Genomic DNA, 27,276 nt, shown 5'->3' on the forward strand with positions numbered 1-27,276 from the left:
TAGCTGTACTGGGCCATACGCACTACCCTCTGTAGCGCCTTGTGATCAGAGGCCGAGCAATTGCCCTACCAGGCAGTGATGCTCTCGATGGTGCAGCTGTAGAACCTTTTGAGGATCTCAGGACCCATGCCTAAAAATTTGTGTCTCCTGATGGGAATAGGCTTTGTCGTGCCCACTTCACGACTGTCATGGTGTGTTTGGACCATTCTAGTTTGTTGTTGATGTGGACACCAAGGAACTTGGTGAAGCTCTCAACCTGCTTCACTACAGCCCCGTCGATGAGTATGGGCCTCTATGAGATAGCACTGACAGAGGAGATTTACAATGTCATTAGGTGATAAAACCTAAAGAGCATTCCAGATAACATGAAGTAATGGTTCTGTGCTATGAAGTACCAGGAACGAGATTAGAACCTCGTCTTAGGGACCAAACTGAACGATAATTTATAGCGAATGTTATATGGCTAAGGGATACTCCTTTCTCAATTATAAAGTCCCTTTGTGAATTGTTCCTAAGATCTGTGGTTCGTCATGTAAGTTGAGAGGGGTGTATCTTGGCTATAAAAGATCTTTGTACTTTTCTGTTGGTACTTTCAATGGTTCATTAGAGATGGTGCATCATTGAAAGTCAAATTGCTATTGCAAAGCTCTTGTTATTACTAAAGATGTAGTTTAACTATAACTCTGACTGGTGTGTGAAGTGTGTAACTCTCCTCATTTGGTAAAGCAGAAATAAGACACCACACCAGCCATGTGGTCAAGTTCTGCCAAGAAATACCTAGTTAACCATATCAAAAAAATGAGAAAGCTGTAAATCCATTGAATTTAGCTTTGTCACAATTCTTTATATATATTTTTTTTTTTTACAAATGAGTTCAGAATAAAGTCCTCTTTCACCAAAGTGGCACCTAAATCACCACTTGTTATCACATGGGTGCAATAGTCTAGGACCAGCTTCTCTGACAAATAGTTTGCTAACTCAAGCTGATTGTTTTCCAGTGCATTTGCAATTTTCTGTGCCTGGCGAGCAAAACCAGAGTCAAGAGGGAAGTCAGTCCTCACAGATGATTATGTACCTGTAACGGTTTTCTTTAGGTGTTGTAGAGGCGGACCAAAATGCAGCGTGGTGGTTATTCATGTTCTTTCATTTATAAAGACACTACACATGAGATAACTAACAAAAACAACAAACGTGAGAAACCCTAAAACAGTCCTATCTGGTGCTGGTACAAAGACAGGAACAAGGACAATCACCCACAAAACCCAACACCAAACAGGCTACCTAAATATGGTTCCCAATCAGAGACAATGACGAACACCTGCCTCTGATTGAGAACCATATCAGGCCAAACATAGAACTAGACAAACTAGACATGTAACATAGAATGCCCACTCAGCTCACACCCTGACCAACCAAAACATAGAAACATACAAAGCAAACTATGGTCAGGGTGTGACAGTACCTAGGGAAAACAACAAAAGACCGAAATGTAATTTTGTTAATAAATTTTTGCATAACGCTTGTGCCACTTGTTAAATCTTACTTCACAATAAGCCTTCTTTACACTTGCTACATGCATTGTAATTATTATCAAAACAATGTATCAACCAATATACAGTGCCTTGCGAAAGTATTCGGCCCCCTTGAACTTTGAGACCTTTTTCCACATTTCAGGCTTCAAACATAAAGCATTCAGGTGATAAAGTTGTATTCACCTTTTTCCAAGGTTAGTGCAAATTCCCTTAATACAAATTTTGGTGCAGTTGTTTTCAACCTGGTTAAGCTTAATGTGTTGGTTGTCAATGGATACTTGGATACTTGGTCAGTGGACTCTGTGATTAGGTGAAATTCATCACCCGTCCCATGTAAATCACCTCCAATACCTGTTTGTCCAGCTTTGTGCGACACTCATGAAGCCCACCGTTGGAGCGGCCAAGGGGGTGAGGACCTGTCACGCCTTGATCTATTGCATCTGTATTGTGCTTGTCTCCACCCCCCAATGGCTGTCTCCCATTTGTCCCCATTATCCCCTGTGTATTTATACCAGTGTTAACTGTTTGTCTGTTGCCAGTTCGTCTTGTCCCGTCAAGTCCTACCAGCATGTTGTCTCATTTTCAAGTCTGTCTAGTTACTGTTTTCTAGTCTTCACGGTTCTGACCATTCTGCCTGCCCTGAGCCTGCCTGCCGTTCTGTACCTCATTGACTCTGCCCTGGACTACTGACCATTCTGCCTGCAATGAGCCTGCCTGCTGTTGTGTGCCTCTTTGACTCTGCCCTGGATTAATTACCTGCCTGACCTCGACCTGCCCTGGCCTGTCCCCTTGTACAATACATATTATGAGAACTGTACTATCCGCCTCCTGTGGCTGCAACTGGGTCATATCCTGAGTCTTGATAGGGCCACACACTTTGAGAAGCATAAGAAGAGTGACAATGAACAGATCCATGGCGTTAACATATATGAGTGCTATGAGCCAGCGTAAGACAATTTATATCAAACTCAGTCTGGGCAGTTGATGATAACATCTCTGGCATTTAAATAAAGATGATTGTTTGAAGAAATGACACAGTCTCTCTCAGTAGGAATTTCCACGACACTGGGGCAAAGGTTCACCTTTCAATAGGACAACGAACCTAAGCACACTGTTTTTGCTTCGTCATTATGGGGTATTGTGTGTGGATTGATGAGGGGGGGGGGGAACGATTTAATCAATTTTAGAATAAGGCTGTAACGTAACAAAATGTGGAAAAAGTTAAGGAGTCTGAATACTTTCCAAATGCACTGTATGGCAGAACCAAATCGGAGATAGGTAGGAGCAAGTCCATGAAATGTTTTGTAGGTTAGCAGTAAATCCTTAATCAGCCCAAGCTTAAACTGGAAGCCAGCATAGAGAGTCTAGCACTGAAGTAATATGATAACATTTTGGGGGTCTAGTCAAGATTCTAGCAGAGATACAGTATTTAGCAATAACTGAAGTGTATGTAGTGCTTTTCTCCAGGTAGCCGGAGAGTATAGCGTTGCAGTAGTCTAATCTAGAAGTGACAAAAGCATGAGCTTTTCTGCATCCTTTTGGGGCAAAAAGTTATGATTTTTGCAATGTTACAAAGACGGAAAAAATCTGCCCTTGATAGGTTCATCAAAACAGCGATCAGGGTTCAGATTAACGCTGAGGTCCTTCACAGTTTTATTTGAGACGACTGTACAACCATCAAGATTGTCAGATCCAACAGCAGATCCATTTGTTTCTTGGGACCTAGAAATAGCATCTTTGTTTTGTCTGAGTGTAAAAGTTAAACATTTGCTGCCATCCACTTCCTTTTGTCTGAAACACAGGATTCCAGGGTTGACAATTTTGTGGCTTCACAATATTTCATCGAAATGTACAGCTGTGTGTCGTCCACTTAGCAGTGAAAGTTGACATTGTGTTCCCGAATGACATCACCAAGGGGTGGAATATGTAGAATGTATAGAATATAATATCTCTCTCTTTCAGACAGATAAGATCTAAAACAGGCAATAACTTGTCCGTGTAGCCGTATTAGGGTTTTCAATCTCTCCAAAAGAACGTTGTGAATGATGGTGTCCACACACACACACACACACACACACACACACACACACACACACACACACACACACACACACACACACACACACACACACACACACACACAGTATTGTACAGCTAACCTTGTGGGGACACTAACCTTAACCCTAACCTTAACCCAAAAGCCTAACCCTAAAACTAACCGTAACTCCTGACCCTAAACCTTAACGTAATTCTAACCCTAACATTAATTTTAAACCCCATAGAACTAACATTTGATCTTGTGGGGACTTACATAATGTCCCATGTCACACACACACACACATACACACACACACACACACACACACACACACACACACACACACACACACACACACACACACACACACACACACACACACACACACACACACACACACACACACACGTTGTTCATTATGCCTGTGAGAACCTTAACACATACCTTACTAAAGGTGGATTTAATTTACTCTGGATCTCCTCAACTACTGTATGAACATTTACCTGTGACATCTGACCTCCTCACCAAACCTCCTTACCAAGTAACATTACAGAGTATATTTTTGTATTGATTGTGGTCGTCTAACAAGCAACTGGGTGATCAAAGGTTGGTGCAGTAGGTGAAAGATGTGTACACGCCTCACACATTGCACAGGCACACACTCTGCAGCCTAGTCTCTGGTCAGGTAAAAGTTAGACACACCCACACTGTTGAAAAGTGATTTAGACAGTGTGTTGAAGACTGTGCAGGAAGTTTGAGGTCAAAGAAAAGACAAAGACACTATCTACCCCAGGAAACTGCCCACTCAGTAGCCTATCAGGTGAGTATGTGTATGTGTGTGCTTTGATGGAAGGTGGGTGATTGAGTATGTTTGGGGTCCGGTCAGGTGTGTAAAGGCATCCGCATACACAGGTTGGGTTTGTTCCTAGCAGAACTTGGCAAGGTGAAGCAAACGCCATTCACATGAAAAACAAGAAAAACGTGGCATATTTACCGTTTGTATCTCTTGAGGCGGCTTGTCAACAACATAGCCAGTGCATTTCCTCAAAATAGTGAGAATTGATCTAAGCTCATTCAAGAAATCTGTAATTCATTTGGAAGTTTTTGCCGAGGAGGTCTTAGTTGAGTAATCTAACTAAGAGATTTGGTGCAGAATTTCTCAAGTGAAAATTTGCATGAAAACTAGTCTTCTGACATTGAATGACAACAAGACAACAAAAATCCCAACTGTTGACCAATCACAGAAAAACGTCTAACCTCAAGAAAAAATGTTTGCTTGAATAGCCGGGAAAAAAATCTGACGGTACGGTGTTGAACACCAAAACGTACAAAAACGTCACAAAATGTTGTCATAATATATGCGTGGATTGTTTCGACTGGGAAGCATATGGTAAACTTTAGGTAAAGTTTGTTTGCTCAAACCTGTGTCCAGCAGCCATTGCAATGGTCAGCTGCCACCCAGTGGTATATTTCTGGTAGTGTCAGTGCCCCCTGGTGATTTAGTATTGACATGAAATACTGTGAGGGAGAGCAGAAAAGCCCCTCAACTCTGGAGTAGATCCAGAACAAACCCGACCCTTAAAAGCAAAAGAATGAAGAGAGAATGGGGGAGGAGACAGGAAAGGAGGAGCACAGAGAATAAAAGAGGAGTCATTTTGTAAGCAGTGCATTCACCCTGAGGTAACTTACTCAGAGAGAACAGGGTAAGTAAATTATTTTGGTTTGTAGGAATTGCTTTCACGTGTAGTACGTGTAGTTTTAACTGTCATAATTTGAGAAATATTTAGACTTATTAGTCTTTGTTAATATTTGTAGGCGATCATATCAATGGAGCAATATTCCTCTCTATGTTTGAATAATACAACCATTCAGATCACTTAATATATCCAAGCATAAACAATACTGTGGTGATCCTTGATCAAATACATGTCCCACTTTTACAGATGGAGCTGCCACCTCGACCAAAACTCTTTGACTTCCATGGAGTCTCCATGACCAACTACTTCACTGACAACTGGGACAATGTACAGAACTTCCAGGCCAGACCAGATGACATTCTCATCGCTACCTACCCCAAAGCAGGTCTCTCTCAGTCTGAGGTTGATGTTTCATTAAAGATTGTGTTTGGGTTTGTGAATGACTGTGTACGTTTCCCCTATCTGTATTCCTCTCTTAGGAACCACATGGGTCTCCTACATTCTAGACCTGCTGTATTTTGTCCAGACAGCCCCTGAGCGTCAGAGACCCATCTTTGAGAAAGTTCCTTTTCTGGAGTTGCTCATTCCTCTTTACCCTCCAGGTTAGAATAGAGCACTGGAAAACTTAATCATACCTCTACTATTTTGTCATTTCTTTGTAAAAAAAATGTTGCTGATGTCTTCAAAGCAGTAACAAAAGTATTTAATATCATGACAGAATCTGCCGAACAGTGATAATATCCATCAAACATTATTTTGCATTATTATATTGTTTGTCCTAGGAGTGGAGGTGCTGGACAACTTAACCACCTCTCCTCGCCTCATCAAGACTCACCTCCCAGTCCAGTTGCTGCCCAAGTCCTTCTGGGAGCAGAACTGCAGGGTGCAGTATTTGTAACTTGTTCTCTATGTTCCTTCACTATATAACCACGATATATAAATGCAATCTCTCTCTCTCTCTCTGCAGATAGTGTATGTGGCCCGTAATGCCAAGGACAATGCAGTGTCTTATTTCCACTTTGACCGTATGAACCAGGCCGAGCCAGAGCCAGGAGACTGGAACAACTACTTACAGAGATTCATGGATGGAAAGAGTGAGTGAAGGAGAGAATGAACTAGTGAATGAATGAGCAAGTGATAATAGTCCCCATTCACACTATGAATTTGTCTACTCTGCACTTCCTCAGTGGTGTTTGGTTCGTGGTACGACCATGTGACTGGCTGGTGGGAGAAGAAACAGACTCACTCCAAAATCCTCTACCTCTTCTATGAGGACATGGTTGAGGTGAGTAGAATGCTGATGCTAGGTGTGTGTTACAGTAGTATTAAGATGCATCGAATGAGCTCAGTGCACACATATGCTCAAGAGCCATTCTAACTGCTGCTCTAGGAGGTTAGCTGTTTCTACATCCAGTGTATATGTGTTCCTACAGGATACAGGGAGAGAGCTGGACAGGCTGTGCTCCTTCCTGGGTTTGTCTCCTTCAGCAGAGGAGAAAGAGATGGTGAAAGGAGGAGTGCAGTTTGATATAATGAAGAAGAACAGCATGGCCAACTACTCCACCAACCCAGTCATGGACTTTAAGATATCCCCCTTTATGCGCAAAGGTGTGTGTGTGAGAGAGAGAATGAGAGAGAGAAATAAACATTAAACTGCTGGAGCTCAGCTCTTCCAGCTATCACAACAGACACACATGAACACACTGAGAGACACAACATCGTCACAGACACCAACACATACAGTGCCTTGCGAAAGTATTCGGCCCCCTTGAACTTTGCGACCTTTTGCCACATTTCAGGCTTCAAACATAAAGATATAAAACTGTATTTTTTTGTGAAGAATCAACAACAAGTGGGACACAATCATGAAGTGGAACGACATTTATTGGATATTTCAAACTTTTTTAACAAATCAAAAACTGAAAAATTGGGCGTGCAAAATTATTCAGCCCCCTTAAGTTAATACTTTGTAGCGCCACCTTTTGCTGCGATTACAGCTGTAAGTCGCTTGGGGTATGTCTCTATCAGTTTTTCACATCGAGAGACTGACATTTTTCCCATTCTTCCTTGCAAAACAGCTCGAGCTCAGTGAGGTTGGATGGAGAGCATTTGTGAACAGCAGTTTTCAGTTCTTTCCACAGATTCTCGATTGGATTCAGGTCTGGACTTTGACTTGGCCATTCTAACACCTGGATATGTTTATTTTTGAACCATTCCATTGTAGATTTTGCTTTATGTTTTGGATCATTGTCTTGTTGGAAGACAAATCTTCGTCCCAGTCTCAGGTCTTTTGCAGACTCCATCAGGTTTTCTTCCAGAATGGTCCTGTATTTGGCTCCATCCATCTTCCCATCAATTTTAACCATCTTCCCTGTCCCTGCTAAAGAAAAGCAGGCCCAAACTATGATGCTGCCACCACCATGCTTGACAGTGGGGATGGTGTGTTCAGGGTGATGAGCTGTGTTGCTTTTACGCCAAACATAACGTTTTGCATTGTTGCCAAAAAGTTCAATTTTGGTTTCATCTGACCAGAGCACCTTCTTCCACATGTTTGGTGTGTCTCCCAGTAGGCTTGTGGCAAACTTTAAACGACACTTTTTATGGATATCTTTAAGAAATGGCTTTCTTCTTGCCACTCTTCCATAAAGGCCAGATTTGTGCAATATACGACTGATTCTTGTCCTATGGACAGAGTCTCCCACCTCAGCTGTAGATCTCTGCAGTTCATCCAGAGTGATCATGGGCCTCTTGGCTGCATCTCTGATCAGTCTTCTTCTTGTATGAGCTGAAAGTTTAGAGGGACGGCCAGGTCTTGGTAGATTTGCAGTGGTCTGATACTCCTTCCATTTCAATATTATCGCTTGCACAGTGCTCCTTGGGATGTTTAAAGCTTGGGAAATCTTTTTGTATCCAAATCCGGCTTTAAACTTCTTCACAACAGTATCTCGGACCTGCCTGGTGTGTTCCTTGTTCTTCATGATGCTCTCTGCTCTTTTAACGGACCTCTGAGACGATCACAGTGCAGGTGCATTCATACGGAGACTTGATTACACACAGGTGGATTGTATTTATCATCATTAGTCATTTGGGTCAACATTGGATCATTCAGAGATCCTCACTGAACTTCTGGAGAGAGTTTGCTGCACTGAAAGTAAAGGGGCTGAATAATTTTGCACGCCCAATTTTTCAGTTTTTGATTTGTTAAAAAAGTTTGAAATATCCAATAAATGTCGTTCCACTTCATGATTGTGTCCCACTTGTTGTTGATTCTTCACAAAAAAATACAGTTTTATATCTTTATGTTTGAAGCCTGAAATGTGGCAAAAGGTCGCAAAGTTCAAGGGGGCTGAATACTTTCGCAAGGCACTGTATGTGCCTGTACCTGGTGTGGAGACATTGGAATACTTTACCCTGGATCTACTGAATGATCAAACTATCAATATATCTGTCTGTCTGTCTGTCTGTCTCCAGGAAAGGTTGGTGACTGGAAGAACCATTTCACTGTGGCCCAGAGTGAACAGTTTGATGAAGACTATAAGAAGAAGATGGAAAACACTCAGCTGCGGTTTCGCACAACAATTTAGGACTGTCTTCATTATCTAAACCACTCTGCAGGTCTTAAGAACGTGACTGCATGTAAAAATGTAATAACACATAATACTGTAAGTATGAGCAGCAAAGACATACTGTCTAACTACTGTAAATAAACAACACCTGATTTCAATGTTTATTTTATTTCTCATGTTTATTTGAAACCAGATAAGAGGCAGCAGCACAAAAATAATACAACTTCATATATAAACCGAGTAAATGAGCAAATGAATATTTAATATCTCTACTACTGTACCTCTGCACTGTCACTACTGTATGGAGAGGAGAACAAATTGGTTTACTGTAGTATGGCACATACCGCATTGGTGGAGGAAACACCACAAACATCCCCACAACTGTCAGTCACTGATGAAGGTTCTCCTCAAACCCATAATGAAATAAAGGAGGCAGAAGTTGCCCCAGATCACTGATACAGGGTCAAATATTCTTCACCCACCCTAATGGTTAAGGATAGAATTGGAGGTAGGGTAATCTGATCCTGGACCTGTGGTTATAAGGATGATTTCTACAGTACCTCGAGAGAAACAGCAAAGTACACTGAAATCAGACGGGGTCAATGAAATGTAGACAACAACAGAATCCCACTGGACTGTACTGTAAATACCACACAAGTCAACCATTTCACATCACAGGGAGAGACTGCACTGACCCTGAGGAAGGCAGGAAACAGGAAACACGAGATCCTGTCACACAAGGACCCGGGTTGTGTTCAGTAGGACACGTTTGGAAGGATTTTGAAACAGAAAAAAATGCATGAGTTTCTTATTGGACGGCTTCCGGTAGTACCTCCCCATTTCACACCGTTTCAAAACATGTTCTCTCATTTTGTGCCTATTTTACTCAACCCGGGTCTCAAGTGGAAATATGGGATTGACTTCTGAGCTCCGTTCAAGATCACTGAACAGTTTTGAAATGATGCAGCTCCAAATGAGGACATGCCATTGCCACTGCTCTTTAACCACTAAACATTAAACACTAACCCTTGTAGCAGTTCCAGGTACAGTTGTGAAACCTTTTTCAACACTTCTATCCCTGAACATCCTAAATTAGGGCTGGACAGTCACTGTTTCCAATATTCCTCCCCAAGCCAGCCCCATTTATCACTCTCTTAGTAGACAACTGTTCTATACTTCAGCAAGACCACTTTCGATTGTCCTCACAGTAAATACCTTTATTTACAAACAGAAAAAAAGAACCGCATTTACATACCTTCTTATGTCACATAATATACTTATGATTTTTTTCTGTAATAAAAATACTTCAGTCTAGAGTGCTCAGGTCTAGGCTTATAGACATCTGTAAAGTACTACTATAGTACAGGAGCATTGTGCTTCACAGTAGGTCAGCGTTGTGTAATGCAACACAGCTTAACTGTGTGATGCAATGAGTACAGCTAAAAATAACTCACGTCCACGGTATACACTGATATGCTGCAACTGATCAAATGTTGTGGATATGTTTACACTGTTGCCAGGATTATTGAATGTTAAAATGCAGTCTTATCCTTTGACGGGCCGTGATGATAGAATGTACCAGAATCAGCAGGCGAAATGTACCAGTGTCAGCGTTCAAACAAATATGTCTTAGAATGTCTAGTTTTAGCAGGAACTATTTTAGCTAGAGCTCCAGGCATCAGCCACAGCTACACAGGTCAACTTTCTTTCTGCAGTAGTATCTCTAGGCTGTTGCTTTCCTTATGTAATAAACATCACATTTACATACAAGGCAGACTGCACTGAAACAGCAACTCAATTATGAGCCGATAACTAGCAATCCTATGTTTTTGGAGTGTGGACTTCTACGCTACTTTCCTGCTAGAGGAACTACGGAAAGACACCATTGTCAGTCAGGTAATGCGTTATTAATGTATTTTGAAGCATAACATCAAAACAACCACCGACATTATCAATGTTTATGGCACATATCCTAAAAACACATTAACGTATGTATGCATCAAGTTGACATATCAAGGACAGCAGATTAATACTATCAACGCAAACAAAGTCAATAAATTGATATAAAGACATTTTCACAGGGAGCACCATGGCTTTCATAAAAGTAGGAGCTACCACGTTCATATTTGACATACATCCATAAAACATGGTATCTAAGAAATGGATCCTCAGAGGGAATTGTAGGGATGACCAATAGATATTTTAAGGAATCCCTGGTTTGTCATCAATATGAATCCTGTGCCCATTCCTCTGTTCTCTCAAGACCACCTTAAATAGAAGTGTTACAAAGAGTGAATGTATGCGCTGTAGTATGTGAGGCTTGAAATGTAGCGAGTGCATCAAAGGTACACAGGTGTGTATCTGTAGGCATGAGTGTGTGTGTGTTCTGTTGTTTGAACCCGTGCTCTATGCCGCAGAATCGGATTCCGGTTAGCAGCCATTGAACCACTCTGATTTAGAGCAAACACTGGATAATGTCCCATATAAGACAACTATTTTAGTCAGGGGAAGCTTTTCTGTATTTTCCCTCAGTTTCTTAAAATAAGTCCTCTGTCCATGATTCCCATGGCAGTTTGAATGTAGTTGAGTCAATGTTTATGATAAAGTCTATCTAGTTGACAAGATATAGTTAAAGTTATCACCTAAGAGTTAAGGTATTACGTAAGTTTGGTTCTTGATGGTTTTGTTTGGGGCTTGGTCATTGGTCCAGATATCCTGGGTTGGAGTTGAGGGTTCAGAGGTTAATAATCTCACTGCTGACGCTGGCAGAGTCATCCTGCCTGCTGACCTCCAGGTAGCTCTTCCCATCCTCCCTGCCTGCCCTCCCACTCTGTGTCTCAGAGTCTGGGGTGAGGAACGGCCTCGTGTCGTCTCCTCCCTCGTTCCCGAGATGTCCCGTGGAGGTTCTAGAGGGGCGCAGAGAAACGGGACAGGACACTGAGGAAGGGACACTGACCCCCCCATCCCCGGCCCAGCGATGCCCCTGGTTAGAGGGCGTGGGAGGAGCAGTGACCTGCCTGCTGGGAACACTGCTGAGCACACTACCCCCCAGTGGCACAGAGAACTCTGTACGGGCTGAGCGGTCCTCGCTGCTGTCAGAGATCTGGGGGTCGCTGTTCCTGCGGAGCCAGGGCCCCCCCTGGCTGACAGCTGAGCCTGGTGAAGGAGTGGGTGAGGGGGCACACAGGGGCTGGAACAAGCTGCCCCCATGGAGAAGGTGCTCACGGTGCAGGGCCTCATCGATGCTGCGGCCCAGATCGATGGGGGAGGGGGGTCGCAGGTCAAAATCATACAGAGACACCCCTGACTCTTTCTCCTGCTCCAGGCTGCCGCTCTGAGAGTGCTGTAGTGGCCGACCTAACGGCTGCAGCCGCAGCAGTGACCCTGTGGACCCGTCAGACATACCCCTTTCTGCAGACCTGCCCCTCTGGTTGCGGCCTCGGTTGCTGTCCTTGACACAGCGCGGCTGTGAGGGTGGAGCCTCACGGTTTCTGATCAGGCTCTTGCTGATGTCTGCCCCCGAGCGTTCCTGCCCTGCCCAGTTATTAGGCAGCTCCCCTGCCCCTCCTCCTACTGATCCTCCCACTCCGTTACTTTCTGACTTCCCACAGGGCTTTCCTGTCAGGCTCTGGACTATCTTGGCCCAGCAGGTGTGTTTGTGTGTCGACCCAGAGGACTGTCCAGGGGAGGGGAGATCTACTCCCGCCCTGCCCTCCCCTGCTCCTCCATCTCCTCTGTCTTGGGCCCCCCGGGGCCTCCAGAACACCCAGGATCCCAATAGGAGGAGAGAAAAGGCCCAGGCCAGCTCCAACAGTCGGGCCCAGAAGTGCACCAGCCACCAGCCCCAGCAGAAGCGCCTCCAGTCCCCCAACATCCCGTATAGCCACAGGGTGGAGTGGACATGGAGGCCACAGCACAGCACCCCCAGGAGGGCACACACTGCCAGCACACGACCCAGCACCAACCCTGCCCTCCTACGCCCCGGCCAGGCTTTAACGGCCCTCCCCTCCTCTAGGACAGGTGGCTGGGCAGTGGGATGGCGGAGGCGGGGGAAGATGTAGCACAGGTAGCCCAGACAGAGAGCCAGGCCCCAGCAGAGAGACAGGGACTGCAGGGTGACAGGCACGGCTGGGGACAGGGCTGGGGAGAGCAGGTCAGCAGCCAGAAGCAGGGTGCACTGTAACACAGCCAATACAGCTACCAGAGGAGGGCGCTCCAGAGCAGAGGGCAACAGACTCACTCCTGTCCCCTTCATGGCCAGCAGTGCCAGGGCAGCCTGCGTCCACACCAGTAACGGCAGAGGGAGGTTATAGAGAGCAGTCACCGCAGGCCGGGGAAGAATCTTCCTTGTTCCGTAGGGGTCAATCATGAACAGGGCTGCTCTTGCTGCGCCCACCAGGAGTAGGAGGGCATTAGCCAGGGTCAGGGCACCGCGGTGAGGGCAGTGCATGCTGGGGGATAGGGCCAGGCCCAGGGCGGCTCCAGCCAGGAGGAGCAGGAAGAGGCCAGCAGAGCCGTAGACATGGAGCTCCCAGGCGAAGGACAGCGTCCTGCTCAGGTCATCCCACAGCAGAGAGGTGCCGTTGGGGGAGGGGAAGGAGCTGGGAGAGGGGGAGGGAGTGGAGGATGGGGGGAGGCGAGGGCGGCCCACGGGGATGGAGTGGTTCCTCTGTGCTAGGCGGCTGTCATTTTTGGGGACGTACCGCCCTCTGACAATCTGTAGAGTAGGAGTGATGAGGAGAGGGGTCGTCCCTGGAGGCAGAGAGAGAAATTATGTTAATGAATCCTATTGAACTTACCCAAAACATCTGACTGAAATGATTGACAATAATAATAAAAAACATTTTCTTTAACAGAGCAGAACCTAGCTATAACAAGTGGACACATACAGTGGAAAATCTACCCCACTAGAGGAGGCTAATTTCCTATGAGAAGTGTATTGAGAGCGCAGCAGGCAGCAAATAACCCAAAGGGAGTTGATTATTTTGACCTTCTATTCTCATACCAGGCCAAAGGACAACTCAACAGTTGTTTTTCTCCAATGAGGGCAAAAATCACATAGAGCAATTGTGAAATAGTTTACCTCTCTCAACCCCACACAAGTCTCACCTACATTCCAAATAGTAAAGTATGTCTCTCTCTCTTGTTATCACCCCCTCTGCTCCTCCCCTTCACCCGATAGTGTGTGTGGCAGGTAGATAGTATGTCGATATACACTTCATATACAAAAGTATGTGAAAACCCCTTCAAATGAGTGGATTCGGCTATTTCAGCCACACTTGTTGCTTACAGGTGTATAAAATAAATCGAGCACACAGCGATGCAATCTCCAGCGATCTCCATAGACAAACATTGATAGTAGAATGGCCTTACTGAAGAGCTCAGTGACTTTCAACATGGCACAGTCATAGGATGCCACCTTTCCATCAAGTCAGTTCGTCAAATTTCTGCCCTGCTAGAGCTGCCCTGGTCAACTTTAAATTGTGAAGTAGAAACGGCTAGGAGCAACAACGGCTCAGCCGCGAAGTGGTAGGCCACACAAGCTCATAGAACAAGCGCTGAAGGGCATAGAGCTTAAAAATCCTCTGTCCTGGGTTGCAGCACTCACTACCGAGTTCCAAACTGCCTCTGAAAGCAAGTTCAGCACAATAACTGTTAGTCAGGAGCTTCATGGCCAAGCAGCTGCACACAAGCCTGAGATCATCATTCGCAATGCCAAGCGTCGGCTGGAGTGGTGTAAACCTCGCCGCCATTGGACTCTGGAGCAGTGGAAACGCGTTCTCTGGAGTGATGAATCACGCTTCACCATCTGGCAATCCAACAGACAAATCTGGGTTTAGTGGATACCCCAATGTACAGTACTGAAAGTAAAGTTTGGTGGAGGAGGAATCTAGACAATTCTGTGCTTCCAACTTTGTGACAACAGGCTTGGGAAGCCTGTTTCAGAATGACAATGCTTCCTGTGCACAAAGCAAGGTCCATAAAGAAATGGTTTGTCGAAATCGGTATGGAAGAACTTGACTGGCCTAGGCAGAGCCCTGACTTCAACCCCATTGAACACCTTTGGTATAAATTTGAATGCCAAATGCGTCCCCGTAGCAATGTTCCAAAATCTAGTGGAAAGCCTTCCCAGAATAGTGAAGGCTGTTATAGCAGTGTATGTTGGTCATGCAGTGTATGTGTGTGGAGGGTAGATTGTAGAGGTTGACCGATTATGATTTTTCAACGCCGATACCGATACCGATTATTGGAGGGCCAAAAAAAGCCGACGACACCGATCGTCCGATTTAAAAAAATAAAAATGTATTTGTAATAATGACAATTACAACAATACTGAATTAACACTTATTTTAACTTAATATAATACATCAATAAATTCAATTTAGCCTCAAGTAGATAATGAAACATGTTCAATTTGGTTTAAATAATGCAAAAACTAAGTGTTGGAGAAGAACATAAAAGTGCAATATGTGCTATGCAAGAAAGCTAACGTTTCAGTTCCTTGCTCAGGACATGAGAACATATGAAAGCTGGTGGTTCCTTTTAACATGAGTCTTCAATATTCCCAGGTAAGAAGTTTTAGGTTGTAGTTATTATAGGACTATTTCCCTCTATACCATTTGTATTTCATTAAACTTTGACTATTGGATGTTCTTATAGGCACTTTAGTATTGCCAGTGTAACAGTATAGCTTCCGTCCCTCTCCTCGCTCCTCCCTGGGATCGAACCAGCAACACAACGACAACAGCCACCACATCGAAGCAGCGTTACCCATGCAGTGCAAGGGGAACAACCACCCCAAGGCTCAGAGCGAGTGAAGTTGGAAACGCTATTAGCGCGCGCTAACTAGCCAGCCATTTCATTTCGGTCACACCAGCCTCATCTCGGGAGTTGATAGGTTTGAAGTCATAAACAGCGCAATGCTTGACGCACAAGGAAGAGCTGCTGGCAAAACGCACAAAAGTGCTGTTTGAATTAATGTTTACGCGCCTGCTTCTGCCTACCACCGCTCAGTCAGATACTTAGATACTTGTATGCTTGTATGCTCTGTCAGATTATATGCAACACAGGACACGCTAGATAATATCTAGTAATATCATCAACCATGTGTAGTTAACTAGTGATTATGATTGATTGTTTTTTAATAAGATAAGTTTAATGCTAGCTAGCAACTTACCTTGGCTTACTGCATTTGCGTAACAGGCAGTCTCCTTGTGGAGTGCAACTAGAGAGAGGCAGGTCGTTATTGCGTTGGACTAGTTAACTGTAAGGTTGCAAGATTGGTTCCCCTGAGTTGACAAGGTGAAAATCTGTCTTTCTGCCTCTGGACGAGGCAGTTAACCCACCGTTCCTAGGCCGTCATTGAAAATAAGAATGTGTTCTTAACTGACTCGCCTAGTTAAATAAAGGTGTAAAATAATAATAACAATAAAAATAAATCGGCGCCCAAAAATACCGACATCCGATTGTTATGAAAACTTGAAATCGGCCCTAATTAATCGGCCATTCCGATTAATCGGTCAACCTCTAGTAGATAGTAGGTGTTTGTTGACAGTCGTCAGCTCTTACATAAGGCACCTCCCGGCAGGGCCCAGCATGGGGCCTACCGACTTAACCTGGATACAGAGTGTCTTCTCCTCTCCACAGGTAGAGTCTGGACCACAGATTAGATAACACGCATCAAAGTGGTGCGCGCATCACACACACTAGCATGTCAGACGCACGCACACACACCGCACAATTAATTGGAGGTATCTTGAGGTAAAGACACACACACACAATACAAACTCAGAGTGACATTAAGCTGGTAAGGAGGGCTGAGTCATCAGCCATTTATATAATGTATTTTAATTGGAGCTTACTGCTCACTACTAGATGATGTAATTGATGAGAACATCTCTTTACATAATATAAAAAACATATAGTGCATTAATATATCTGTGGGAATGGAAAACTGCATGAAGCACGTGACACATACTGAGACCATCAAAGACCTGTCACGTGGAATAAATCAGTTATCTACATATGACTGTTCCTCCTCCCTTCTCTGTCAATCAATCTCACTCACTCTCTCACACACACGCACGCACACACACACACACACACACACACACACACACACACACACACACACACACACACACACACACACACACACACACACACACACACACACACACACACACACACACACACACACACACTCTGCATTTCAAGGCAAAACAATCAAATGAACAAAGATCCCAGAGCGCTCCACCTTAAAGCCAACAACACTCAAATCTCAATCCCATTCATCACCTCCAACAGCCAGAGCTTTAGCACTAAGATAACACTGAGAGGGTGAACTACTATAACATACCACAACTTATACTGTCCAAACTGGAAATGTATTGGGTTTGGTTAAACATTAATCCCAGACAATTTGTAACCGTACATTCTCTGTCTCCCCAACCCTCTTTAAAGACTAGCACACACGCACGCACGCACGCACGCAAACACACACACACACACACGCATACTTGGAGAAAGAAATGAATGGTGATCAATAGTGGAACAGGATCATCTGAAGTAAAAGTTTGACAGAAAACACTCCTAACTCACCCTGAAGAACACACCATAAACCTGATGTACTGACTGACTGAAGGCTGACTCCAACATGTGTTACACGTCCTGGCTCTCTCTCTCTCTCTGTGTCTCACTCTCTTTCAATTCAATTTAAATTTAAAAGCTTTATTGGCACGGGAAACATATGTTAACATTGCCAAATACAGTCTCTCTCTCTCTCTCTCGTCTATCAAACACAATATTTGAGGCACGTACATACGCTAACTCTCACACCTACTCAGGAAAAACCACACACACATGCGCAAACACACACTCACACACCCTCTCACATGTGTGTAACTTCCTTCTCCAAACTGCACTCCCTAAGCAGCAGGACTCAGAACGTCCCAGATGTGCTGATCACATTTCACAGCTGGAGGCACTTGGACGTCCCCACCCTGTAACACACAAACCCCAAGTGTTGCACACACACACACGCACACACGTGTTCTGACATACTAACGAGATCAACACACTTGCCAATACACACAAAATCGTTCAGTTTCAGTACACTCCTGGCAGACCAAATGGAGGGTTGTTTCAACGTGCTTCAAATGTTTGTCCCGATGGTATCTAAGAGACCAACTCCTGATGGCATATAAGAGACCGACTCCCGATGGTATCTAAGTGACCGACTCCCCATGGTATCTAAGAGACTGACTGCCGATGATATCTAAGAGACTGACTTCCGATGGTATCTAAGAGACCGACTCCCGATGGGATCTAAGTGACCGATTCATATACCCCATGTGACGCTTTTCCTTCTCTGTCTGCTTTCCCTCTCTCCCACTTCTCTCCTTCCTCCATCACTCTCTCCATCCATCTGGTTTACATTATTCACCCTGTGTACTTTATCTGCCTCACCTCTCCTCCTGCCTCACTTTCTCTTTCACTCACTACCTCCTTACTCTTCTCTGTCCTCCCTATTGCCTTCTATCGTTCAAACTTTCATCTTTTATCTATTTTTCTTCTTTCCTCTACTCTACATTGTCTCTATCCTATTCTCTCTGTCCTTCTCTTCCTTTCTCTACTCCTGTGCATATTTTCCTGCCTGAGTCTACCCTGCACACCTTCTCCTCCACTTTCTATCCCGCCCTCTCTCGCCCACTCTGTCTCTGCCTCTTCCCTCCTTTGAGCCTGTTCCAGGGACTTCCAGGAAAAACTCCAGCTGCATAAATAATTCCACTTTAAATCCTCACAGGAAAAGGAAACTTAGGCGCAGTCACAGCTGCCGTTGTTTTCCACCCAGGAAACTACAACATCCCAAAGCCTCCTCTCTCTACCTGTCTTGGTCGACTGTTTGGTGGTACTTGTTGTAGTTCTTTCTGGTTCAGTTTCCTTTTTCGGTTGATTGGTTGTACTTGAGGAAGTACTTCTGGGTTCTGCTTTTGTTGCCGTCTTATTGGTTGTAGTTGTGGTGGTCACTCCTAGTGTTGTGGTTCCTTGAGGCGTCACAGAATTTGGCTGTTGATTGGTGGATGCAGGGGTGATGGGTCTGGGTAACGGTGATGTCACAGTGGGGGTCTGTCCTGCTGTTGGTCTGTCTGTTGGCGTAGTGGCATTATCTGATATATTACCTGAAGAAAGAGTCAAAAGACATGAAGCAGCCTCTGCTGACAACAACACTAATGTCACTCAAATACTACTTAAGAGTTATAACAACATGATAAAGAACTCAGTGGTTATAGCATAGTACTCAAGCTTCAGTTGTGGATGAAGGCATATTACTCCACCACTCATAGATTGAAACATATTCCTCATAAACATCAAACATATTTTAGCTACCCTTTAGTTATTTCTCACCTGTAACTAAGAGGTTAAGAGTTATAACAACATGATAAAGAACTCAGTGGTTATAGAAGGTTGGCTGTGTCATATTCCACATCATATTAGCTACCCTTTAGTTACTCACCTGGCTGTCACCACAGGTCTGTCAGGTGACTGTGTGGAGAGGATCCTATTGGCTATTGTCAGCCCAGAGAGGCGGGGTTGAACAGTGAGGCTGACCATCGGGGTAGTCTGAGCTTCGGCCATCTTGGACACCAGACCTCTGCTGAACTCTGTCTGAGCCTGTGGCCGGAACTGTGGCATCTCATCTAGTGTAGTCAACGCAACCAGTGACTCCCCCTTCACAATCACTGTAGGGACAAGTTCACTTCCTGATCCAGTTGCCGGCCAGTCATCCAAATCCTCCGGTATGATTGGTCCATCAGAAGTCCTGCCCCTTGATGTTAATCGTTCATCACCTGAGGATTTGGTGGGTGGGAGAGCCGTTGGTCCCTTTGCAGATGAAACTCCACTTGGCTCTGCGGTTACCATAGTACCTGTCCAAGCCTCAACAGAAGTAGACTGGCTTTGGGTTGATCCACTGTTGAGTTTCTGAGAGGGGGAAAGGTGTTGACTTTGGTCTGTAGTTCTAGTGCCCATTTCCTCCCCAACCTGCCCCAGGTCAGAGCCCACTTGCCCCCCACCTGCTCTCTCTGTGGGCCAATCTCTGTTGTTGACTCTGACTGGCACATCACTCTGGCCTCTGGGACGAGAGGAGGGAAAGCTGGGTTTGAGGGGTGTACTGATGACAGGGTCTGGAAGAGAAGAGGATGAGGTGGAGGAGCTAACAATCACCTGGCTGGTAGAGGGATGGAGAGAGGAGAGGAGGAATGTGAGGGTGAGGAGGAGGGATGCATTGGCCATGGTCTGGCTGTTGAGGGTGGTGATTTATACGGTCCGTCTGTTTGTCCGTCTGTCACACCATCCTCTTACTGAGCTCTGTAGACACAGAGAGAACAGAGAGATATGGATGAGGTTCACTCAGTGAATATTTCAGCAATAATTTCTGAGAACCTGGGAATTATCTTGTGCCCACCCCCGACAAGGGTTGTTCTGAGGCCCGAGGCGAAGCTAAGGGCCGGGATACAGCCCTTGGAGGGAGTTGTCACACGATAATTAATGGGTTTGAAAGCATTATTGCTTTTATAAAATGGTTGCCAACATATGTATACAAATATGAATGGCATTTTTTTATAACAAATATTATTATGAGTACATTTGTTTTTGTTTTTTCTGAAGGTGCAATCCAAGTAGGCTGGTTGTTAGTTATTTTCTCATGTTTTGACCCCTTTTTTAATTTTAATAATTCTATTCATTCGACGTTGCTATGCTAAACAAATCAATGACATGTAGCTAGCTAGCAGAGATTCAATAATGGTGAGAGACAAGAACCTCAATAAATAACGATTTAATTAATATCCAATTGACCTACATAGACCGCACTGTGCTGTTTAATGAATGAATGGAATTCAGAGTGTTTAAGGTTTTTTCTTGGGTTAGCTAGCCTACTGGAATGAGAGCGATCACATTTGTAAAATGATACATTGTTGCACAGGTTGTAGAGCCAGACTGTTGCAAACAAAATAGTAGCATGGGAAAATAATGTGTAGATGCTTTTTTCCTGAGGGAGATGAGGTTTATGAATTTCCTGCCTGGGCTGCGAGACAGTGGATTGATGACATTAACACATGATGGTATTTTGCGGGATTTGTTGTCCTACAACTTCCGCATATCAATCAGAATCCAGGATGCAAACAACCAGTTTTATGATATCAAATCAAATAAACATGTGTATTGGATGCATACACATATTTAGCAGATGTTATTGCAGGTGTAGCGAAATGCTTGTGTTTCTAGCTCTAACAGTGCAGTAATATCTAACATTATACAATGGGTGGCTCTAATCCTGAATTGGTTAAAACCGCATTCCAGCCGGTGTCTATTTGACAATTTACCACCCGCTAAATCTTTGACGTTAAAATGCCTATTTACTCTGTTCCATCTGACTGCGCAATCGAAGGTGCCAAGATGGCGGCTTGAACAGACGCTTTTTTACCAAGCTCCGTACCAAACTTCAGAAAGATTGTGAAAAAAAACAAGTTTACAGTCATTACTATTTTTATTTGTTCAAGATATAAGACCTTTCCTGTTACTGGAGTAATAATTGGATAATTTATTTCGGCATGTCCATGCAAAGTCGTGACAAAAAAGGAAAGGAAGAAGTTAGCCGTTCTATTGCTAATCAACAAGAGAGAAACGTGCTTATACACAACTGCTATAACTACACTTGCCCTATGGATAATATCATGCTTTCGAATGCTGTTGAAGATGACGAATTCCCCTCTTTACCGGTTACTCCATGCAAACCTCCACCCTCCAAAAAACCCAACATGAACTGTGACAGCGTGGCTACCCTCTCCTTACTCATCAACTCCAGGTCTGACGCCATTGAGAAAATGGTTGGCACGAACACCATGGTTATCGAAGGCTTGAAAAAGACTGGAGTTTGCATGTGGTGAAATCAAGGATGTGAAAACGAGAGTGGCAAAAGTTGAAAAAAGTGTGGAAAAGAATAACAATGTCTACCAGCCAACCTCTCGGGGGAGGAGAAGATGGAACTAATTGAGTTACAAAATAAACTGGATAATATATATAGATTAAAAGCAGAAGGAGCCTTTATTAGATCTAGGAAAAAATTGATTGAGGAGGGAGAACAGAATTCATCCTATTTCGTTAGACTTGAGAAATTTCACTCTAAAAATAACACTATCCATAAGTTAAACATTGATGGTGTTATTAAAGATGAAATACTGTAGCAATTTTTACAGAACATAGAACATTACAGCTCTACGTTCTGTCAGGAATCCACAGATGTTTTTTTTAACTCACTGAATAATGTTCACTCTAACAGTGATATAGAATCTAAACAGTGTGATGAACAAAGTTGAAGAGATTATAGGATTATAGAGTCTATCAAACATCTAAAGAACAATAAATCACCAGGTGTTGATGGAATTACATCAGAATTTGACCAATGATTTTCTGAACAAGTAACTCCCTTCCTATTTGAAGTCTTTTTTAGAGAGTATTGTAAACAATGTTCTCCCTCCTACAATGAATCAGGGGTTAATAACACTGATACCTAAGCCTAAAAAAGAAGTGCTGCTCATCGATAACTGGCGTCCAATTTGTCATCTTAATAATGACTATAAGATATTAGCCTTACTACTTGCAAAAATAATTAAAGAAGTCCTGGATGCAATCATTGATGAAACACAGTCTAGCTTCATGAGGAACAGACATATTTATAACAATGTCAGACTAGTATTAGACATACTTGACTACTCAGACCTAATAACTGAGGATAGCTTCATATTATTTTTAGATTTTTAAAAAGCATTTGACACAGTAGAGCATCAGTTTCTCTTCCACTCCCTTGAGAGACTTGGCTTTGGGGATTTTTTCTGTAAGGCTATTAAGACTCGCTATGCAAATGGTAACAGCTCTATCAAATGGAAATATGGCACCTCACCTAGATTTGAGTTAAAGAGAGGAATTAGGCAAGGTTGTCCTATCTCTCCGTACCTGTTTTTATTAATCACCCAACTTCTTGCAAATTCTTTAAATAATAGTCCTGTACAAGGTATTTCCATAGCTGGTAAAGAAATTATAATAAGCCAGCTGGCTGATGATACTACACTTTTTCTGAAAGACGCTAACCAAATTCCCATATCGATCAGTGTGATACAATACTTTCCCAAAGCGTCTGGTCTATACCTTAACATTAATAAATGTGAACTCATAGCTGTCAAAGATTGTGTGACACCTTCATATTATGGTATTCCAGTAAAAGAAGAACTTACATATTTAGGCATAACCATTACAAAGGATCAAAAGTCTAGAAGCTTACTAAATTTGAACCCTCTTATTAAAAATACCCAGAAGAAGCTAAATCAATGGCTACAGAGGGACTTTAAAAGTTAGAGTCCTAATAACCAAGGCCGACGGTATCTCTAGACTAACATATGGTGCTCTTATCTTTATATCTTGACAGTAAAATAAGCAAGGAGATAGACCAGATGCTTTTCAACTTTCTTTGGAGAAACCGTACCCATTACGTTAGGAAAACTGTTGTAATGAACACTTATGAGAATGGTGGACTGAATTTTCTGGATTTATAAACACAATTTTTCTCCACACAGATATTATATATGGAATAATCAGGATATATTGTATAAAAATAATTATTTGTTTTTAGAATATTGGTTCCGAAATAATATCCTATTGGTGAGCCAACTGGTAAATGCAGAGGGTCTTTACTCAGTTATAAGGAATTCTTATCACTTTACAAGGTCCCTGTAACACCTAAAGATTTTGCAATTGTTTTAGATGCCATTCCCTCAGGTGTTGCTCTGTTATTCAGGAACGTGTCAAGACCTGACCCTCAGAGCCTACCTTCTATTGACCCTGTTGACTAATCAGTAGGAAAGATTTGTTTCTCTTTTGGTCCATTCAACAACAGAGCAATACGAACATTGTTTCAGCAGGATGTTGTATCTATACCTTATGTCATGCCTTATTGGAATGGATTTATTGATAATATCTGTTGGAAAAAAGTTTGGATGTTGCCACACACATACCTACTTGTTAACAAAATTAAGGAAGTTTCCTTTAAAATTATTCATAATTATTATCCTGCCAACCACTATATGAAGAAGTTTAAGGAAAACATCAACTCAAATAGCTCCTTTTGTAATGACCACCCAGAAATAGTGTTGCATCTTTTTTGGCATTGTATTCATGTAAGAAAACTGTGGCAAGACATCAGTAGATTAATAATTGAACACATTTATGAAGATTTTACACTATTGTGGAGAGATGTACTGTTTGGATTCTTTACATACAATAGAAATAAGCTGAAACATTTTTATGTAATTAATGTCATTATTCTTTGGCCAAATTTCATAGACACAAATGTAAATTTACAAACAAAAAAAACATTTTCTTACCCAACAAAAAGAAATTGATCTGTATTTTAAGACAGTTAAATACTCTACTAACAAAAAAGCTGTTAGAATTGTTGTAAGTGTATGTACAGTGCCTTGCGAAAGTATTCGGCCCCCTTGAACTTTGCGACCTTTTGCCACATTTCAGGCTTCAAACATAAAGATATAAAACTGTATTTTTTTGTGAAGAATCAACAACAAGTGGGACACAATCATGAAATGGAACGACATTTATTGGATATTTCAAACTTTTTAACAAATCAAAAACTGAAAAATTGGGCGTGCAAAATTATTCAGCCCCCTTAAGTTAATACTTTGTAGCGCCACCTTTTGCTGCGATTACAGCTGTAAGTCGCTTGGGGTATGTCTCTATCAGTTTTGCACATCGAGAGACTGACATTTTTTCCCATTCCTCCTTGCAAAACAGCTCGAGCTCAGTGAGGTTGGATGGAGAGCATTTGTGAACAGCAGTTTTCAGTTCTTTCCACAGATTCTCGATTGGATTCAGGTCTGGACTTTGACTTGGCCATTCTAACACCTGGATATGTTTATTTTTGAACCATTCCATTGTAGATTTTGCTTTATGTTTTGGATCATTGTCTTGTTGGAAGACAAATCTCCGTCCCAGTCTCAGGTCTTTTGCAGACTCCATCAGGTTTTCTTCCAGAATGGTCCTGTATTTGGCTCCATCCATCTTCCCATCAATTTTAACCATCTTCCCTGTCCCTGCTGAAGAAAAGCAGGCCCAAACCATGATGCTGCCACCACCATGTTTGACAGTGGGGATGGTGTGTTCAGGGTGATGAGCTGTGTTGCTTTTACGCCAAACATAACGTTTTGCATTGTTGCCAAAAAGTTCAATTTTGGTTTCATCTGACCAGAGCACCTTCTTCCACATGTTTGGTGTGTCTCCCAGGTGGCTTGTGGCAAACTTTAAACAACACTTTTTATGGATATCTTTAAGAAATGGCTTTCTTCTTGCCACTCTTCCATAAAGGCCAGATTTGTGCAATATACGACTGATTGTTGTCCTATGGACAGAGTCTCCCACCTCAGCTGTAGATCTCTGCAGTTCATCCAGAGTGATCATGGGCCTCTTGGCTGCATCTCTGATCAGTCTTCTCCTTGTATGAGCTGAAAGTTTAGAGGGACGGCCAGGTCTTGGTAGATTTGCAGTGGTCTGATACTCCTTCCATTTCAATATTATCGCTTGCACAGTGCTCCTTGGGATGTTTAAAGCTTGGGAAATCTTTTTGTATCCAAATCCGGCTTTAAACTTCTTCACAACAGTATCTCGGACCTGCCTGGTGTGTTCCTTGTTCTTCATGATGCTCTCTGCGCTTTTAACGGACCTCTGAGACTATCACAGTGCAGGTGCATTTATACGGAGACTTGATTACACACAGGTGGATTGTATTTATCATCATTAGTCATTTAGGTCAACATTGGATCATTCAGAGATCCTCACTGAACTTCTGGAGAGAGTTTGCTGCACTGAAAGTAAAGGGGCTGAATAATTTTGCACGCCCAATTTTTCAGTTTTTGATTTGTTAAAAAAGTTTGAAATATCCAATAAATGTCATTCCACTTCATGATTGTGTCCCACTTGTTGTTGATTCTTCACAAAAAAATACAGTTTTATATCTTTATGGTTGAAGCCTGAAATGTGGCAAAAGGTCGCAAAGTTCAAGGGGGCCGAATACTTTCGCAAGGCACTGTATGTCCCTTAAGGTCCTTGTGCAATTGTAATGTGATACTGTACCCCCTAGCTCGATTGTCCATTGTATATAATCTATATATACTTATGTTCCCTCATGTGCATTCTGTATTGATTTGTTGTTAATAAAACATTTTTTTAAATGTAAAAATATAAAAACTCTGACTGCGCAATCAACTGTCTCATCAGCCCAACCAAGCAATTTCTAAACTTGATCTAGACATTATCTTACATTTCTTTTAGACTAACATTTTGTTTTCAACAGCTAAGATTTGTATAAACCTTGCTGTCTGTCCCTCCGACATTTGCAACAGTTTAAATATTCAAATTTGATCTCCACCTGTCCCATAGTAATGAACATGTTGGGGGATGGGACGAGGCAGGCAGTCAGGCAGCGTTTCTCAGCCAGTCAAAATCATGAACCAGCTCACATAATTTTTATGGATATATACAAAGAAATGTAAATTGAAAAAAGGTACAACGAAACAAAGTGCAGCTAGTTTGCAGTCTTTCCAGCTTCAGTTTGAAGTTATTGTGTTAGCTGTGTTGTTGGCTAGCTCCTCTGAATAACAGAGTGTCCTGACGAGTGAGCACATGTTCTATGCCAGGCGAAATCGCGACTCGATAGCTCATTGTTATGGATGTATCCAAATAAATTTCTCTAGAAAACAACTTAAACAAATGCAAATGCAGCTGCTTTAGTGTTATTCTGGCTCAACCTTTTGACGTGACTGTAAGTTAGCAGTAGATGGTTAGCTAGCAAGCAAGGGATAAGAACATTGCCAGCCAGTATGGCAATGGAACATTTAGAACGAACGACTGGGTTGCATCCATAGATACAGAACAAAAAGACTGAACGACTGGGTCGCGTCTCTAGCAACCAAACTGGTAGAATGAACGACCAGCCGGCTTGGGTAGCAACCCTAGATTTGTGTCGGGACTATATCTTGTGGAAGGATAAAATCATTATTTGAATATGTTGGTTGCCCATTGTATAAAAGTGATAATGCCCTCGAAGCCGGTGTTTGGAGGATATATTGGCACAGTTTGCCGCCACTCGACTTTGTCTTAAGCCTAACAACAATATTTCCTCCAAACAAAGGCTTCTTTGGCATTATAAACACACAACAATACACACAAACCTAAAAGTAAGAAAATGGAATTTAGAAATATTAGTGCGAGCAATGTCTGAGTCTGGTATATATATACAGTTGAAGTCGGAAGTTTACATACACATAGATTGGAGTCATTAAAACTCGTTTTTCAACCACTCCACAAAGTTCTTGTTA

The 27,276-nt window shown here is 42.8% G+C and overlaps 2 protein-coding genes across 3 annotated transcripts; one reads left to right on the forward strand and one right to left on the reverse strand.

Annotated features, from left to right (window-relative positions):
- The first annotated feature begins 4,232 nt into the window (after nt 1–4,232).
- Nucleotides 4,233–8,995, forward strand: LOC112222253 (cytosolic sulfotransferase 2). 2 transcript variants are annotated; one of them, XM_024384987.2, is made up of 8 exons: nt 4,233–4,390; nt 5,514–5,652; nt 5,747–5,869; nt 6,050–6,150; nt 6,235–6,361; nt 6,455–6,552; nt 6,701–6,875; nt 8,739–8,995. In XM_024384987.2, exons 2-8 carry the CDS (start codon nt 5,514–5,516, stop codon nt 8,849–8,851), a joined length of 876 nt encoding a protein of 291 aa, XP_024240755.2. In that variant the 5' UTR covers nt 4,233–4,390; the 3' UTR covers nt 8,852–8,995. The 2 variants fall into 2 exon arrangements, with proteins under 2 accessions (XP_024240755.2, XP_024240756.2); XM_024384988.2 differs by lacking the exon at nt 4,233–4,390 and adding an exon at nt 4,740–5,273.
- A 1,040-nt stretch (nt 8,996–10,035) lies between these two features.
- LOC112222252 (proline-rich transmembrane protein 3) lies at nt 10,036–19,061 on the reverse strand. Its single transcript, XM_042304022.1, has 2 exons — nt 18,721–19,061; nt 10,036–13,585 (listed from the first exon to the last, which is right to left on the reverse strand). Exon 2 carries the CDS (start codon nt 13,281–13,283, stop codon nt 11,568–11,570), a length of 1,716 nt encoding a protein of 571 aa, XP_042159956.1. The 5' UTR covers nt 13,284–13,585; nt 18,721–19,061; the 3' UTR covers nt 10,036–11,567.
- Nucleotides 19,062–27,276: the final 8,215 nt, after the last annotated feature.

This window comes from Oncorhynchus tshawytscha, linkage group LG22 (genome assembly GCF_018296145.1).
Source record: "Oncorhynchus tshawytscha isolate Ot180627B linkage group LG22, Otsh_v2.0, whole genome shotgun sequence".
NCBI lineage: Eukaryota > Metazoa > Chordata > Actinopteri > Salmoniformes > Salmonidae > Oncorhynchus > Oncorhynchus tshawytscha.

Bases quoted from the DNA above. Each gene is read 5' to 3' on its own strand.
- LOC112222253 (XM_024384987.2), top strand. From the start codon at position 5,514: ATGGAGCTGCCACCTCGACCAAAACTCTTTGACTTCCATGGAGTCTCC. The intron at 5,870-6,049 runs GTTAGAATAGAG...TGTTTGTCCTAG, and splicing joins CATTCCTCTTTACCCTCCAG to GAGTGGAGGTGCTGGACAAC. The intron at 6,553-6,700 runs GTGAGTAGAATG...GTGTTCCTACAG, and splicing joins TCTATGAGGACATGGTTGAG to GATACAGGGAGAGAGCTGGA.
- LOC112222252 (XM_042304022.1), bottom strand. From the start codon at position 13,283: ATGCACTGCCCTCACCGCGGTGCCCTGACCCTGGCTAATGCCCTCCTA.